General features: G+C 38.9%; 3 protein-coding genes across 4 annotated transcripts; 1 reads left to right on the forward strand and 2 right to left on the reverse strand.

The window, feature by feature from the left end:
* The first annotated feature begins 1625 nt into the window (after positions 1-1625).
* Positions 1626-4032, forward strand: LOC135608000 (NAC domain-containing protein 35-like). The gene is made up of 3 exons (XM_065100383.1): positions 1626-2014; positions 2109-2377; positions 3248-4032. The coding sequence occupies exons 1-3, from the start codon at positions 1813-1815 to the stop codon at positions 3845-3847; spliced, it is 1071 nt and encodes a 356-aa protein (XP_064956455.1). The 5' UTR covers positions 1626-1812; the 3' UTR covers positions 3848-4032.
* A 2273-nt stretch (positions 4033-6305) lies between these two features.
* Positions 6306-16464, reverse strand: LOC103979171 (serine/threonine-protein kinase rio2). 2 transcript variants are annotated; one of them, XM_009395228.3, is made up of 13 exons: positions 16242-16464; positions 16106-16152; positions 15969-16039; positions 15768-15881; positions 15483-15658; positions 15316-15404; positions 15084-15201; positions 13005-13078; positions 12608-12655; positions 10577-10745; positions 9711-9848; positions 9499-9567; positions 6306-6872 (listed from the first exon to the last, which is right to left on the reverse strand). In XM_009395228.3, exons 1-13 carry the CDS (start codon positions 16323-16325, stop codon positions 6690-6692), a joined length of 1380 nt encoding a protein of 459 aa, XP_009393503.2. In that variant the 5' UTR covers positions 16326-16464; the 3' UTR covers positions 6306-6689. The 2 variants fall into 2 exon arrangements, with proteins under 2 accessions (XP_009393503.2, XP_009393502.2); XM_009395227.3 differs by having other exon boundaries at positions 9499-9573.
* A 509-nt stretch (positions 16465-16973) lies between these two features.
* LOC135607590 (glucan endo-1,3-beta-glucosidase 10-like) lies at positions 16974-17489 on the reverse strand. The gene has a single exon (XM_065099538.1). The coding sequence runs from the start codon at positions 17487-17489 to the stop codon at positions 16974-16976; it is 516 nt and encodes a 171-aa protein (XP_064955610.1).
* Between the last annotated feature and the right edge of the window lie 112 nt (positions 17490-17601).

A 17601-nucleotide genomic window follows, 5' to 3' on the forward strand; every position in this document is an offset into this window, starting at 1 on the left:
TAATTTTATGTAAAATATATTTTTTATTTCTCGAGATATAATGTATAAAAGGTCCTTAGTCGGCTTCGCCATACAGAACAGGCAGCCAAATCTTGCATTAATAGAGAGATATATAGGTTTTTCCGCCTTAGGTGATATAGTTGCATATGTTCTTGGGACAACCTTTGTTGCTTGAAATCTTAGGATCACAATACGATGAAGTTTCGAAGTATGGCCAATCAAAAGAGAGATAGGATGGCAAAGATCATGGAGGTTCACATGAAACGAAGTTTAACAGGGTGGACTTGACAGTGTACCACAACATTATGCTTTTGGAGTTTCTCATCTTTTCTCATACAAACGTCATCTTAGTATTTGAGAAGGAACAAAGAATAATAGGTGGTCGAGTGGTGAAGAAAGAAGGGTGTAAGTCAACTATAAGTTGAACTATTTGAATTGCATGGGTCTAAGTCAACTATACCATACATGGTCAAATAGTTTGACATCACCTTTGAATTAAACTGATCACCATTATTATACATGATTATTCGATATCGAAGCAATTCAAAAATATTAAGTTATCACTCGAAATGCGAGGCCAATTTCTAATCCATTTTCTATTCCATGTCATCGAAGAATAATTCTCCCCTAATTATTAAACTAATAATTCTTCTAATCGTAATGGAAAAGAATTAACAATGTTGATATAAAAAAAAAAAGTTGTCAAGTTAAGCTACAAATTAAATAAGATGTAATCTAAAAACCTAAATTTGTTAAGTTGTGAGTGCCTAATTCTCTGTATCTTATTTCATCTTTACTCACAAATTGTTGCGCCTCTTTGATCCCAACGCTTTGTTACGATAATTTCTTGGGTTTTCTTCTATCTCTCGTTGACTACTAGTAGTAATTATTATATCTATCGAGACTACGTCCAATGATTTAGGGATAAAAATGTTCTTTCTATCTTTCTGGGTAACTCCATATATCTATTTCAATATTTTAATATAATTTTTCTATATATAGTTGACTAATACTCCAATCCAAATTTTCATCTCAATTTGTTGTGATTTGAAGGCAAATGACTTCATTTTTCTCAGACTTCCTGCAACAATCGTTCCCAACTCCACACTAACATCCCACAAATCATTTGTGATGATAGAACCTCACAACAGTGGGAGGATTACGCAGTTAAAAGGTGTGCAGTGTCTACCACCACAAGTTGGTCGGATGCGTGGCGGTAAAAGGTTGTCACGGTCTTCACTTGATCTCATAACCTCACACACCTAAACTCCACAGTAGAATTCCTCTCCCTCGTCTCAGCCCTCCCCTGACAGCAACTCGAGCAACTTGCCAAAGCGGATCCTAAAAGCGATCCTTGAGATCTCCCATGGTCTTCTGCAGGCATGCATGCATGCATGTAGGTGAAAGAGAAAGAAAGACTTGGGTGCCGAGTGTACAGAATCTTTGAGAGCTGAGGAAACCGAGATGAAGTTGAAGAGGAAGGAAGAAAAAGGTCTGGCTGTGGAGAGCTGCTGTCCTCTTCTTCAGCGGTCTCTTTCCTCTCATTTACTCCCATATGCACCTCCTTTTCCGTGTAGGGTCCTCCCCAAGCTACGGAAGAGAGAGAGAGAGAGAGAGAGAGAGAGAGAGAGAGAGATAGAACTGACGAATCTGAAGAGTTAACAGTGTCCATGACAATTTATCTGGCAGTCAGTGAGATCCATCCGATTACCGGTCGGATCAGAACGAGGCGTACTTGTTGGCGATCGAGTACTTACAAAAGGATTGAGCTGAGAGGTGAAGGGGTTTGATGACCCGCGACTGCATCTGTTCATGGCAATTGCAGCAGCCATGAGCGGGGACGACGGCAGCGACGGGCACGAGCATGACCTGGTGATGCCCGGGTTCCGCTTCCATCCCACCGAGGAGGAGCTGATCGAGTTCTACCTCCGCCGCAAGGTCGAGGGGAAGCGGTTCAACGTGGAGCTCATAACCTTCCTCGATCTCTACCGCTACGACCCATGGGAGCTTCCCGGTTTGGCTACCGCCGCCGCCGCTCCATCTCTCTTTCCTCCCCTCCCCTCCCCTCCCCTCCCCGTTTGGTCGTGGTTTGATTCTCTTCCTTACAGAATTCGCGACGATCGGAGAGAAGGAGTGGTACTTCTACGTTCCGAGAGATCGCAAGTATCGGAACGGGGATCGACCCAACCGCGTGACCACGTCGGGATACTGGAAGGCGACGGGCGCCGACCGGATGATCAAAGCGGAGAACCACCGATCCATCGGGTTGAAGAAGACCCTCGTCTTCTACTCCGGGAAGGCTCCTAAAGGCATCAGAACCAGCTGGATCATGAACGAGTACCGCCTGCCACACAGCGAGACCGACCAACACCAAAAGGTAATATCGAGGAACTCCCTCTCCTTTGTCATCATCAGAACTGTGTGGTTAGATCTGGGTCTGCAGATTAGGGTGAGAAACCCTAACAAAGAGGTTATCTGCGGAACTTTCCTGTGATTCTAATTCGAGCACGCTTTCATCTCCCAAAAGGACTGGTGCTGATCTCTACTGCTCGTGAGAGTTTCATGTTGACATTGTCAGTGAATTACAATTTTTTTTTGCATGGAATTTTAGCAACCATTTATCTGCTTAAAATGACTCTTACTTTTTGCCTCTCTCTCGATTTGCTTCTTTGTATTCCTTCCCCTCCCCCTCACCCTATCCAACAATCAAGAAAGAGAATGAAGAAAACCCTAAAGAACAAAGGCCTTTTTGAGGTAAATATTCCTCAAGCTAATTATCATCATTCTTTTTTTTTCCTCCTCTTAAATTCTCGATTTCTTCTTTCTTTCTTCTTTCTTCTTTTAAAGATTTCATTTTTTCTCTCTTGAAAATAGGGTAAGAGAGAGAAAAACAAGAAGTAAAATGGGGTTTCTTTGTTTTCATGCACTTGTTGAGCTAATTCATCATGCCTCAATTGTCTTCCTTCATACTCTCTGAATTGAGCTATACGTAATACTTGATTATTTCTCATATTATCTTTATTTTTGTAATGTCGATCTTCACTTTCTCTGAATTAAAAGTTCATTTCCAGAAGGAGAATGAAAAAAATCAAAATCAGCAATCCCTTCTCTTGCTATTAGGTTTTCGAATCCTATTTGCTGTGATTACTTTGGGAGCTTTCTCTTCAGAGAATGAGCCTCTCTTCTTCAGATTTCTTCTTTTCTTGATACCTAACGAGAAGAAGAAAACTTCAATCCACTTGTGCAGACTGAGATCTCACTCTGTCGAGTGCACAAACGAGTTGGAGTAGAAGATCACTGCCAAATCCCTGCAACACTTGCTTCCAAGCCATCGTCCTCTCGCGGAACCGGAATCGACAAAAGACACACCCCCCGCCGGCAACCGCCAGGCTTCCAAGCCTCCGGAGTTGGATCTTCACTGACATCAGCCATGGAGAAGGTGCCAAAAGTGCAGGGTGCGAGCACCACCCACAACTTGGCGTCCCCCATTCTCTCTACTGTGTATGGCTCGACGGCGTCGATGCCTTCTCTGAGCTCGACCACATCGATGGAAGAAGACAGCACTTCGCTTCACCATGCCAAGAACACTAGCATCGCTCTGATCCCCGCATGCTCCCTTCTCGCTTCCGCCAATTCCTCCATCTCCGCGCCTGGGATCGAGGAGCTCAACAGGTTCGTAGGTTACACCCAAAGCTTCATGGAGCAGCAGCCAAATCAACTCCTCCCGATGCCTCCACAGCCCCAGCTCAACCAGCTGCCCATGTCTTTGCCCATGATCTCAGAGAAGCTATGGGAGTGGTGGAATCCTCTCTGTGAGGCTGGTAAGGACTACACCAGCTTCAAGTGATTGCTTTTGCATGACACATGCAAAGTGGTAGGAACATAATAGTATGTGTGAAGTAGATTTAAGCTTGTAGTTCTACTAAGTTTCCACTGGAATTGTCTTATGATGAACCTTTGGGTGCTCCTCCCAATCTATGTTGTAACTTTGAGAGAAAGGTATAAGAACAATAAGAAAGGGGTTAAAAAACACCACCTGGAATAGGTTTTGGATTCTTCTTCTTTGACTTCTGCACATGAAATAATGAGTCCATGATTTGTAGAAGACTTGCAGACAAAGTTCTTGGGGATGGACAGGGAATGTGAGAAACAGTGCAGGCATGTGAGTGCAGCATTGTCTTTTCTACTCTAAACTCTCCCCCTTTTTTTTTATTTGGAAAATTGGAACATAAAGAACTTCTTATTTGATTTCATGTTTAAGGTTGCAAAAATGACAAAGAATGGGGATGTAGTTACAATGTGAGATGTATTTAACAAGTATATGAGTTGCATTAATTATCAAAAGGAAAATAATATGTAGTTTGAATGAAGACCCTAATCCTATCCATGAGAAACAAACAAGATCTACAATATCAAAGAGTTAGAAACTAAAATTCATGCAAGTTTAGGTCTTTTTATGTTTTTGTTATGCCATAACACAAAAGGGCTTGCATTATATTGTGGCATAAAACATTTTGAATATAGTTTTGAACTATTTTATCTTGATCTCAGTATAGCTTAGATGCATAGCTTAGCTAATTAGTATTACTCATCTCTAGAAAGGGAGTTAAGTGTTAGATCCCCACATATCTATGCCATGTGTGTTTGTGTATTACTTTACATAGGAAATAATGGATTTTCTATCAGAATTTCACCTAAAAATTATCCTTGTGGAATTCTGATTTTGCTCTATGAGCTTCATGGGTTTTATAATATATTGAATATATGTTGAAAAAAATTGTCCTTATGATGCTTTGGTGATTGTATATGAGACATAAGTAAATCTTGTATGCACCATTTATAGAGTAGAAATCTCCATGTCCTTTGTTTGTCTTTGCCTTTTGAGTATTGATGTCGTAGTAAATGAACTGAAACATGAGACTGAAATAAAAAACAAATCAGATGGATCTGAACTGTTTCAATTCAATTCTATTTTACCTCATAAATTGGTATGTTCCAGTTTACAAAGAAATGAGAAGCTACTCGATGTGCTTTGAGGATGGATGCCTTCAAATCCGAAAAGAGAGAAACCAGTGTGCACCGCTAGTAAACACTAAAGAATGACTTGAAAAGGTGCAGACACATGCACCCAATTCCATCATCACTAGAGGAACTTTGATTTGAAGGTTCCTCGATCCTCCCTGATCCAAGGAGAATGAGGAAGATTTCAAACATCTAACCTTGCTGATTCTGGACGAGAATTGTCATATTTTTCTCCTAATTGTGTATGTGTGTGTGTGTGTGTGAGAGAGAGAGAGAGAGAGAGAGAGAGAGAGAGAGAGATTGATTGATTTAGTGGACAAATGAGCTTGGCAAAACCATCAAACTTAAGCTGCTTTGTGCTTTTGGCATTCACATTTTACAGTTGAAGAATGTAATTCATAGAGAGAGAGAGAGAGAGAGAGAGAGAGAGAGAGAGAGAGAAGCATTTATTAGATTACTGAACTTGGTTAACCCAGCAAACTTGAGTTTGGGTTGGTATGAGATTTAGGCATTTACATTTTCAGTAGGAAAAGATATATATATATATATATATATATATATATATATATATATATATATATATATATATATATATATATATATATATATATATATAGAGAGAGAGAGAGAGAGAGAGAGAGAGAGAGAGAGAGAGAGAGAGAGAAGCATTTAGAGGATAATTGAGCATGGTAAAACCATCAAACTTGAATTGCTGTGAGATTTAGGGATTCGTTTTCTGCATTGTGAGCATGATTCATAAGGATCTGTGGAATGGGAGGTAGGTGGTGTAGGGTCTTCGAATGGCGTTGCGCATGCTCTGCAAGTCTACAATCATTCGTGGGCGAGTCAAATCTTACTGTCGGATAAGGCATGGCCTCTATCTTGTGCACATGATGGCGACCACAGCATGGTAGCTGACATATTACAGTAATATTATTGGATCTGATATAAGTCTCGTATCAATAAAATTAGATCATCATAAATAATTCTTATGAAGAGGATGATTAGACAACAAAAATATTGGGAGGATAAGAAGGTAATAAAGATAATAGTACTTTTATATAGTATAGTAAAAAGAAGTTTAAAATAGGATAACAAGTTCTAAACATTTCAGACTTTCAAAGACTCGATTGTTCTGTAGCTTAATTGTGGGAATGTTCAAACTTTTTTGTTGTCTTTCTTTTGGTGGTCAGATTACAAAAAAAAAAAGGATGAGGAGCAATGCAAACTATTGAGATTTAAGAGAGAACATTTACATGTGACATTATTTAGTAGCAGTATCATCATCAAAATTTTGGGAAAAATAAATTGCATAGGACTAGTAAATTACATCAGAAAAGAACCATCTCAAAATCCACCTTTCTCAAGTACAGCAAACTCTTTGATCTTTTAGTAGACATCATCCAGTCTGATGTCTTGATCAAACAAAAAATTGCTGATCAAACTCTTTGATCTTTTAGTAGTCATCTTGAGAACAGGAAAAAAAAAAAAAGAAAGAGATTGAATACAGCATCTTTTACTGTACAACTATAAAAGCCTTGCTAAACATACAAAATTCCTGTTGTAGAGATCTGTAATAAATCTTAGTCTTGAGGGATCTGTGAGATCAATCAGATCTTATTGCATTTGCCAACACTCAGATCTGGAAACAAGTGAACCAACTACTGTCACCAATTGCATGATTGCCTTTGGATCTTTGAATTGTGGGCAGACTTGCCACCCTTGTCCTTGTAAAAATTTCTTGACAGGGCTTTGCGCGTGCCTTGAGAAGCTGCTATGGCTCGCCTTCTCTGCTTATTGAGGCGCTTCGTTAGTTCAGCATCACCATCATCTGCCTCATCGCTGTTCTCCTGAAACATATAAACCAGCTATTTTAGGTAACAGCAACACGGTGAGTGAACATAATTAAAATGCTCAACACACAAACAATCAACATGTCTCCAAAGTCAAAAAAAGTTAAGAAATATGTGCGATACCGACAAGTTCCGATATGATAAACCAACTGTAAGAAGCTTTACCTTCATACATTATGGCTAATTGAGGAGATGAACTTGCTCGAGTGCAATGTGTTGGTCTTACAAAGAAGATAATCAAACAAGTGGAAAGGCAAGTTATGATACAAACAAGCTAAGCAGAGTTACGGTACCAAACAAATAAAGCAGACAAGTTTCCTCTACTTGTCTGAACTTCTAGGTTTGCTTGCATAGTTGGTTGCGTGTGCCTGTGAGTTTTATATGAAAATAATTTTGCTACAGTAACACAATGCTTCAAATAATCAAAAGGCCTGTATGATTCACAAGATTTTACGTGGCCAATTATTTGATCAGAATCAAACAGAATTAGTCACTTATTATTAATTAATTCACAAAATTCAACACATATTCCAGGAAAGTTCATGATTAATTTAAAAACAAATTACAAAATAGAAGCCAATAATAAAATAAGTTACTATTGCAATTTTCAACTAAGATAAATTCTTCCTAGGTGCACTTGAAGCTTGGGTTTCTCTGTGCCTTAGACATCCAACTCATCTTCATTTCTTGCTAACTTTGAACTTTGGGTATCTTTATCATTTAGTTGTTCTTTTAAGAGTTTATAAGTCAAATAAACAGAGAAATCTAATACCAACACTTAGTTCTTTTATCAACCTAAAAACTAAGGCTGTCATTGAAGCTAATAACATGATACGACAACTCAAAATTGCAGGTATGGGTCCTCAAAGTTGGTTCCAGTGAGTTATCTTGTTGGATATACATCGTTGATCCATACCCAATAATACGTATAAACCCAACTAAACCTGGTATCCATCCCAAGTCTGTAGATTATCAAAATTATTTGTTGGATTTAATTTCAGATCAAGGAGTAATTTCCGGATCGGTTTTAATGGTCCAATGGCAGACCAGTACAAGGATCAGATGATTTTCATCTGATCCTGATTGCTTTTATCTTTGACAGCCTACCAATTTATGCCAAACATGGATGTACACAAAATGCCACACCACACATTAGATATCCAAGAAAGATTCTTGATCAAGTTATTTTGCATAACATGTAAAGAATAAATATCTGAGTTCATCAGACATGTTATCTTGTTGGATATACATCGGTGATCCATACCCAATAATACGTATAAACCCAACTCAACCTGGTATCCATCCCAAGTCTGTAGATTATCAAAATTATTTGTTGGATTTAATTTCAGATCAAGGAGTAATTTCCGGATCGGTTTTAATGGTCCAATGGCTGACCAGTACAAGGATCAGATGAAAATCATCTGATCCTGATTGCTTTTATCTTTGACAGCCTATCAATTTATGCCAAACATGGATGTACACAAAATGCCACACCACACACATTAGATATCCAAGAAAGATTCTTGATCAAGTTATTTTGCATGACATGTAAAAAATAAATATCTGAGTTCATCAGACATGTTATCTTGTTGGATATACATCGGTGATCCATACCCAATAATACGTATAAACCCAACTCAACCTGGTATCCATCCCAAGTCTGTAGATTATCAAAATTATTTGTTGGATTTAATTACAGATCAAGGAGTAATTTCCGGATCGGTTTTAATGGTCCAATGGCTGACCAGTACAAGGATCAGATGAAAATCATCTGATCCTGATTGCTTTTATCTTTGACAGCCTATCAATTTATGCCAAACATGGATGTACACAAAATGCCACACCACACACATTAGATATCCAAGAAAGATTCTTGATCAAGTTATTTTGCATGACATGTAAAAAATAAATATCTGAGTTCATCAGACATGTTATCTTGTTGGATATACATCGGTGATCCATACCCAATAATACGTATAAACCCAACTCAACCTGGTATCCATCCCAAGTCTGTAGATTATCAAAATTATTTGTTGGATTTAATTACAGATCAAGGAGTAATTTCCGGATCAGTTTTAATGGTCCAATGGCTGACCAGTACAAGGATCAGATGATTTTCATCTGATCCTGATTGCTTTTATCTTTGACAGCCTACTAATTTATGCCAAACATGGATGTACACAAAATGCCACACCACACACATTAGATATCCAAAAAGATTCTTGATCAAGTTATTTTGCATAACATGTAAAAAATAAATATCTGAGTTCATCAGACATAAGTACAAGCTTGCAGATATGATTTGCATGTTCATAAGCTGACTTTATAATTGAACTAGATATGTATAGTTGTCACTAGTTACTTTCATACCATCTTAACAGCTTGGGACAGAGAACCAAACAATATGGAAGTTACGCCAAAAATTGTAACAAGTAAATTTTGCAAGTTCACTTTCCAAGAGAGTTTCATGTTGAGTGGTGGAGGGACAAATCAGTGAGTTACATGTTTTCTAGAATAAGCACCCACTCAAAAATTGAGAAAAGTAATTATAATATAAAATATTAAATAAATATGAACAGTCTAATGTGTGTATATTGAAGAGTTCCACAAATAAATGGTGCACCTTTTCTCCTGATTGCAATATTTCGTCCTCATTCTGTATGCTAACATTACATGAAGCAGCAGCATCCTCCTGTTTCTTGTCATCATGCAAGATGTAGTTGTCAAAGACACTCATTGGGTATAAAGATATAGCAGTTCATGGTGATTGTTAAAATTAAAGTCATTAAAACTGGTGCAATTTGCAACTTCAAAGTTGGTTAAATTTGCTGGTACCTGATCTTCTAAATCCAAGAAATCTATATTTTCAGCTACAGAATCATCTGTTGCTTCTATATGTGTATGCTCTTGGTCTTCAAGTTCTTCATCATCAGAACTTGTAGTATCCTTTTGCTCTGTTCCTCCTTCGATAAACTGTACACAGAAAGAAAGTTCAAAATACATGCATAAAATATGCTGAGACAATAGTATAATCCTTAGAAAGAGTAAAGTGGGCGCAAACAAGGATTTGTAATCCTAAGCACCACCATAGGACAATGACAAAATATGATAAGTTCAGTGCTCTGTAATCAATCTTTCATGTGAAAAATGCTGCTTTTAGCATGAGAAAGATGGATGCCACTTCACAGTTCCCACCCATTGGATCAGCTTTTATAGGAAAGACTTATCACAATTTAATAAGAGCATGAAATAGTATAAAATTTATCAGTACTACTTCGAGAAAATGGAAACAAATTAACTGATGGTTTAAAGTTTAAACACTAGAGATGAGCTCCAGATTTATATCAAAGATTCAAGAAAATATAGTAGACTAGAAAGGTTAAAGATATGATACAATAATAGTACCACCAAAACCGACAATAAAAGTTCCGACAATATATGGTTTTACTTTTAGCAATAAATAGGATTGATTTACTATGTGAAAAGCCGCCAAATTTTGCAATTTGTATGGAAAACAATGACAAGATTATTATCACAAGCCATAAGACTGGCAAATTAAGAAAGCAACAACCATAAATTGCTGTTATTAAGCAATAACTTAATTACAATAGCATGGTTTAATAATTGATATATTATAACAGAACTGAACAACTGAAAAAATGGCAGTAAATTGTTCACTATGTGAATGCATATCCCATTACCTTCTCTATGTCATCTTGATCTTTTCGTGTAAAACCACTGGCCGAAAGTTCCTTGTCCAAGAAACCAGTTGTTTTAGCAATTGAAGAAAAGGATGGCCTTTCAATTTCCTCAACATCAGCTTCTGTCTCGTCGTATTCGTCTTCAGCCTCTTGGTATGAGAGATTGAACCTGGAAGGAGAAAAAAAATGCTGAGGAAACAACTCAGCAAAATGCATATAGCACAAAGCATGAAAGCAATATATATTACAAACTATATCTAGACTCTTTTGAAATCTAAAATTTCAGGAATATATGTCCTCAATGCTATAGGCAATCATAATCACAAGGAACACATAGTATTTCTGAAATTTAAGAAAAACTTGGCATTTCCAGTGATGTATATCAACATAGAGCACTATATTGCATGTTCATAACAACAGACCAAGTTTTTGTCATTAGCCAGTATGTTATAAATCCACTATCATTGCCACCGACACACTCAACTGGCAATGTAGCCTTTCAACAGCTTATAAAGGGATTAGACACCACAAAGGCCATTTAAACAACTTAAGCAGTAGGTGGCTCTTTACATGGCCTGTTTACCTGGCTTCGATTGAAAAGGTATGGCCCCAGTCTGGGGAATTGAGCAATGACTGTGTATGGAAAATAAAGGAAGTGGAACAAAGAAATGGAAGGAAGGGGAGAACAAAAGGGAGTGAGAGAAGCACTCAGCTTCCAAGTTTAAAAGATTAAAGAAATAACATAATGGCTGGCAATGCTAGAAATATTATACATGAGTCAACTGGCAACTACATTAAACAATATAGGAAGCAACTAAAGATGTATACATCTCATGCTTTGATTAAAGAAAAAGCTAATTGGTACTGCCTGCTTGGTGCAAGCAAGGATACGCCAATAGAGTCAATTTCAGGAATCATCACTGCCCCAAATGCACCAAGAGGTGCCCCTTTCAGTTGAGCAGGCATCTGCAAGTTCTGTGCCCCATTTGTGAACTGGCCTACTTCATCCTCCTATAGAGATGGGCCACACCCTTTGAAAGCAAGGTTTGACATACTGTCCAAAATGGTATGAAACAGGCAGTGCGTACCAGTCCACAAGCTGACCAGTACGCGGACCAGCCCATTACGGATGGTATGCAGAAATATGAAATGTATGTACAGAGCATGTATCGTATCTAGCCAATGTGGTCAAAACGTATCCTTTCTCGGTCGATATACAGGTATGTATTGTAGGTACTGATCAGAATTTAAATGATACAAATCCAAAACGGGTCTAGTATGACCCCAATGGTCAAATTGATGATTGGGACCTCTTTTGGGGCTTTAGATCCCCTCCTTCCCTCTTTCACTCACTATAACTCTCTCACCCCAATGTTTCTCAACAGATCTGAAAAGATAAATTCAATTTTTCCTCCTCATAACCTAAAATTTCTATTCATTATAGCTTGATACTCTTTGTTCTTATCTAAACATAATTTATATACTAATTTACCTATAAAAAACTTTTATTTTCCGACCTTTTTTTTTCTGAAAACCAATGTGTACACACCATTACATGATATGCTATTACCAACCGGAACACACTGATTTGCCAAGGAACCAATTCCACTGGTTGGCACGGCATGGTGCGACGGTCCTTGTTTGAAAATAATATATAAAAATCCGATTACAAGAGAGGAAATACTTGTTACTAACAAATAGACTACTATTCTTGAAAACAACAAAAGGTCAATTTGAATTTCAATATTTATTTTCTGTTGTTTCTTTCATACTCGTAATTTTCTACTTAAAAGTTTGGGCTGATTATTTTGTATGTTGCCAGAAATTTAGCTTCTGCATCAAGCCACAGTATCAGCTATAAAGATTCAAATGTCATACTTACAAATGAAAAAAAATGAATGCTCAAAAGCGATCATCAACAGAATATACAAAAAAAGGCTTAATGAACGAAAGAAAACAGCTATCCAGATCGATAACACCAGGTAATTAATAAAGTATCAAAAGTACAATTTTGCATATTTGGCTACAAACCTCTTACTAAAGAACTTGAAGATGCACTCAACATCACGATCGAAGTACCTAGAAAAAAAATTGATTTAGGAACGGTCACAAGCATCAACCATTAAGAATAGTATCCAGTGGTTAAAAATGATAAATTGCTGATTATCTATGTCGAGTATTAAATACCATGTCCAATACTGGTTTCAGTAACCTACCAGACTAGTACACTACTGGTATACCGGATAGCATACCAATCCGTACCATACAGTATCATTGCATTAAATAATAAAATATTTGTAAATTGTATCAATATCGAACTATATGGTTCACAGCCAATACTTGGTCAGACCGACCGATGCGTAAAACCTTGACTAATGCCACAATAGTACTTATAATCGAGAAATGAACAAAAAAAAGAGACGCATACATCTTTGCATTGCGATGAGATACTGACACCATCTGAGGGAAATCAATCATGGTGACCTGTTCATTATCATCTATCTAGAAAGGCAACCACAGAACAAAATTAGAACAGACATAAAATGCAAGTGAAGAAAAAAGAACACAAATTTGTAAAGGCAAAAGTTATTATTGCTTAGAAAAAAAAAAGAAAATCTACTACAAGAGATACTAAGATTTGAAAGATGAGACAAGTAGAAATTGAACAACATATGGATATAGGAAAGCCAACTAACTGTGAGGCCAACCACGTTGTATAGATTAGATTGTTGAGAAGTTAGAAGATGACATATACAAAAAGTAGTGTTTGCAAAAGTAAAATTGTTGAGATGGAAGGGTGGGAGAAGATAAAGTAAAGAATTCTTATACACATGAACAATCAAATATAGCACTAAAAAAGTATAAATTGAAAACAAAAACTATTTAGGACACTACATTCATGTTTGAAAAAGGCCTACATATTCCCCCAATTAAATAAAGTGAGCATGATTAGAATTAATGGTGTGAGAAGAAGCAAAGGGAAACCTAATAGAAAGTGAACTGGCTTGCTCTTACTTCACCAAGTGATATTATCTTAAATAAAGCTCAGTGACAAGAAAAGATCTATGTAGCCATCCCAAATAATTGCTACATTATGGATTATTGTTGTTTTATTTTTTCATATAAGAAGACCAGAGATATGCAAAAAAATATATTGCCAAAAAACATCATAGTCTCTTTTTCCAATCTGATATCCAATTTGCCAAAAAACCATCATAGTCTCTTTTTCAGTCTTGTTTCAAAAAAATAAACATCACTCTAAAATATATTCACTTTACAGTTAAGTCATAGACCAAAAAAAAGGGAACAATTATCTGGCTTTACAAAAGGTTCTTAAATATTTGACAAAAGAAAGTGTAGGTCCTTGTCTGGTAATTCATGGGAATGACGATTCCTTTGTTAAAGGGCACCAAACTATCGGAAAACACTGCATACTTGCAAATCGAAATTCACCAATGTAATTCCATCTAACACTCATTAGTACAGAAGATCACCCACAAATATCCAGATGAACACAGGTCAGTTGCCAGAACTTCAATTAGACAGTTGACATATTTGACACCCTGTAACCATTTGCATTTTAAAGTTATAATCAAGTCGTGCATCTAAAAAGCAAGGACAATTTGGAAGTGCCAAAATTATGCCCGAACCATCATGATCTACAATCCTTCCATGCTCACATATCAAAGCTCAAAAAAAATTTAATTGAGCTAAAATTACAAGGAAGGCCAGACAGGTCGATGTGACACACAAATATTTGAAAATATTGCATGCCCAGATATGATTTGAAATGCACTAACTAGCATGTTTATCCTTGACGAAATGGAATAATCCAACACAAACTAACTAGCTTTACTTTAAGGAAAAAAATACAGTCTACCCAACCTGTGGTAGTGTCTGACTTCACATTTCCTAACTATGATTTAAAAAGTGATAATCAACCGAGTTTTGTTTAGGTGGTCTTTGTTTTTCATATCTACAGACATTAAGGTCTTGCTTCCCCATTTCAGCCTTAAACTAGTCAGCAGCCCCTACTTAATTAAAAGATATAAATACAGTTTCATCAATTTGAAGCACTGTCAACTCTTTTACTGATAATATTGGTGAGGAAGAGCTGATAACACAACAGATGTATCATTCACGTTTTGAATTTGATGTCATGTGTATACTAGAAAACCCAAGGAACAAGGATCAGATCTCATGTGGGCTAAGTATTCCTCCTCTAATCACAGGTAAGCACTGGTAACTAGTGTCACACTGTAGGTGGGTAAATTGTGTTCCCCACCCCCTCAAAAAGAAAATACCTATACCTGTACAATTTAAGTAGGGACAAAATATTAAAAAACAAATATCAACTGTGAAAATGGATGTCCAAGTCATTTTGAAGTCAAAAGTGTTGACAAAGAAATTTGACATAATTTGGATCAGATATTTTGAAAAAAATAAGTACAGAGAAGCTAGTGCTTTCCTCCACATCATTCAAGAGACTATCAAGAAACATCCGTACCATGATATTAAATTCATTAAAATCGCAATGTATAAGACCATGTTCTGCTAGACGAACAACAAGACCAACAATTGTTTCCAATACTTCGTCTGGGTTCTGCAACTGTTTCACTTGGACACTGCAGACAAAAATTCCAAGCGAATAAAAGCCTCCCTAAACTACAATGATAATTATAGAAGTCAGTGTCATGTAGAGAAAAGCAAACACTCATGCCTCCCCGGAAGATCCTTACAGTGGATAGCCTTGGACAAGGGACATGACTACACAATGCCGATTACAGTCAACAGCATCTGGCACAGGAAATCCATGCTCTCCTAGTGCCTTCATCCACAGAAGTGAACAATGTCATAAAGACAAAACAAAAATTCTAAGAGGAAAACAGTGTAGAAAGAACTAGACCTTCATGAAAGCATATTCCTTGAGAGCAGCAAGCCGTGACAAGTAGAGCCAGTTGTAACTGCTCCGATGCTTCAAATAGTCACGCTTAGACTTCACAGCCCTGAATGATACTCTCCCCAGCCTATGCAGTTTCATCACCATAATTGTCCCATCTTCTGCGGCTACCTCAAAAATGTCTTTTGACATAGATCATAACGTTTTGATCACAATTATCGCAAAGAGAAAAAGCAAAGAAGAACGTGAAAACAAATGAACGCATTGCTAATCTAACAAGAAATAGAATACCAGACTCCTTCCCTACGCCAATTTGACGGCCTACGGCAGCGACCACACCACGATTGACAAGTGCTTTGATAGCGAGGAAATCGTACCCAAGATATGTGAGGCGGAAACCATCATCTGCACGGAGAAAGGCAACAAAACAAGTAAATTCCACGTATTCGAAACAAATTCGAAATTGAAATCCCTGACTTCTGGTGTACTCACACTTGGATGAATCGTGGTGCACGAGTTTATGCTTCAACAGATTCTTCAACACCTTGTACGTCCCCCCGTGCCTGAATCGCAAGCATCAAATCTCAATATTCGTCAATACCATAAAAATCGATGTTTTGGAGGCTCACTTGAGGCCGGCTATACGATCGACGAGCTCGGCTGGTACGATTTCGTGCTGAAAACACAGGAACAATTCGTGAAAGTAAAAAATAAAGTTCTTTTTCGCTCTTTATGGATTCAATGGAATGGAAGAGATTAACATACGTTTCTCATGCCCATCTCGACGGCCGTTAGAACCCTAAAATCGTCCTTGGAAAGGTACCGCAGAGCGTCCACGTCGAGCTTCATCGCAGCAGGCGGCGGTGATGGTGGCGGTCGTGACGGTTCTGACAAAGAAGGCAGCGGCCGAGAGGTGGCGACTCTGTTTTGGTTCTCTCGCTTAGGCCGAGAGTTGCCGGGTCTAATGGGATGGGCAGCAACAATTAGGGCGTGCGGTAGAGTTGCGAATTAGGCCGGTTGAGCCTCGGGCCGGGCTCAAAGAGAATTGTGTGTTGGGCTCAGACGATCAAGTAAACATCGATAAAATTGACCGGCTTGGGCTAAGATTAGCGGGTCGAATAACCCAAGCAACCTGATCCGAGTTAGCCTGCCATGCATTATAAATTATTCTTTTAAATATTTCTGTTTCTTTTATTCTCACATAGTATCATTTATTTTTTAAAAGACGAAATTACCCTCCTCTGTCGTTGCCCCGTCGCGCCACCGTCCCTCGAGGCCCTGCCCTATCGTCCCCCTCCCCTGTCATCGCCCCGCGACGCTGTCGTCCCACGAGACCCTGCCCACCACCCGCGAGGCCCTGTCATCCCCTTCTCCCGTTGTGGCCACCTTCTGCCCCGACGTGGTTGCCTCCACCCTTGCGAGGCCCCAACCCTGTCTCGTGAGGCCCTGTCGTCCCCCTAATCGGGCAAATTCTTTCTACGAGAATAAAGGGTGCCGTCAGACTTGAAGTGGTCGCAGTTGTGCTCGGAGGACGGCCCGGCCTTTTGGTTCTCGTTGAAGAGGGCGAAGATGTAGGCCCAAAACGACGTCCCCTTCTGCATTACCACCGGTTGAATCAGCTTGCCATTGTATCGTGCTGCGTTCTCCGGGCCCCGTCTCTGACTCCTGCACCCCGGTCCTGTCGCCCTTCAAAGAAGGCGACGCTACGACCGCAATGGCGCGGTTGGCGTAGCTGAGGTCGGCGGCCGGGTCGGTGAAGGCGACAGACACCAGGTCGAGGAGAGTGTCTTCAAGTGTGACGTCGAATGGATCCTTCGCGTACACGAAGTAGGGGTAGGCGTTGACGAAGAAAGGGGAGCCAGTGTCGGCATGGAATGCGAGGAGGGGTAGATGTAAAGGGGGAGGTCCGGGCGGAAGACTCGTTGGAGGGTTGGTAGGACGGTGTGGCGAGGACAGTACGACGATGTCGCGGTTGAGGCCAAGAGACGTGAGGGTGTCATGGAGGTCGTCCATGGCCGGGACAAGGAAGTGGGTGAGGGCAGAGCCATTGGCACCAGTGCGGACGTCGTTATCGACTATTGACCGCCACGATCTTGACGGCAGGGACGAAGGCCTGGATGCTGCG

This window comes from Musa acuminata, chromosome BXJ2-3, assembly GCF_036884655.1.
Source record: "Musa acuminata AAA Group cultivar baxijiao chromosome BXJ2-3, Cavendish_Baxijiao_AAA, whole genome shotgun sequence".
Classification (NCBI taxonomy): Eukaryota; Viridiplantae; Streptophyta; class Magnoliopsida; order Zingiberales; family Musaceae; genus Musa; species Musa acuminata.

Coding starts and splice junctions, on each gene's coding strand:
- LOC135608000 (XM_065100383.1), top strand. CDS start 1,813: ATGGCAATTGCAGCAGCCATGAGCGGGGACGACGGCAGCGACGGGCAC. Junction 2,015..2,108: donor CGACCCATGGGAGCTTCCCG/GTTTGGCTACCG, acceptor TCTTCCTTACAG/AATTCGCGACGATCGGAGAG. Junction 2,378..3,247: donor AGACCGACCAACACCAAAAG/GTAATATCGAGG, acceptor CCACTTGTGCAG/ACTGAGATCTCACTCTGTCG.
- LOC103979171 (XM_009395227.3), bottom strand. CDS start 16,325: ATGAAGCTCGACGTGGACGCTCTGCGGTACCTTTCCAAGGACGATTTT. Junction 16,040..16,105: donor GATCGTATAGCCGGCCTCAA/GTGAGCCTCCAA, acceptor CTTGCGATTCAG/GCACGGGGGGACGTACAAGG. Junction 6,873..9,498: donor TATTGCAATCAGGAGAAAAG/GTGCACCATTTA, acceptor TATATGTTTCAG/GAGAACAGCGATGAGGCAGA.
- LOC135607590 (XM_065099538.1), bottom strand. CDS start 17,489: ATGGACGACCTCCATGACACCCTCACGTCTCTTGGCCTCAACCGCGAC.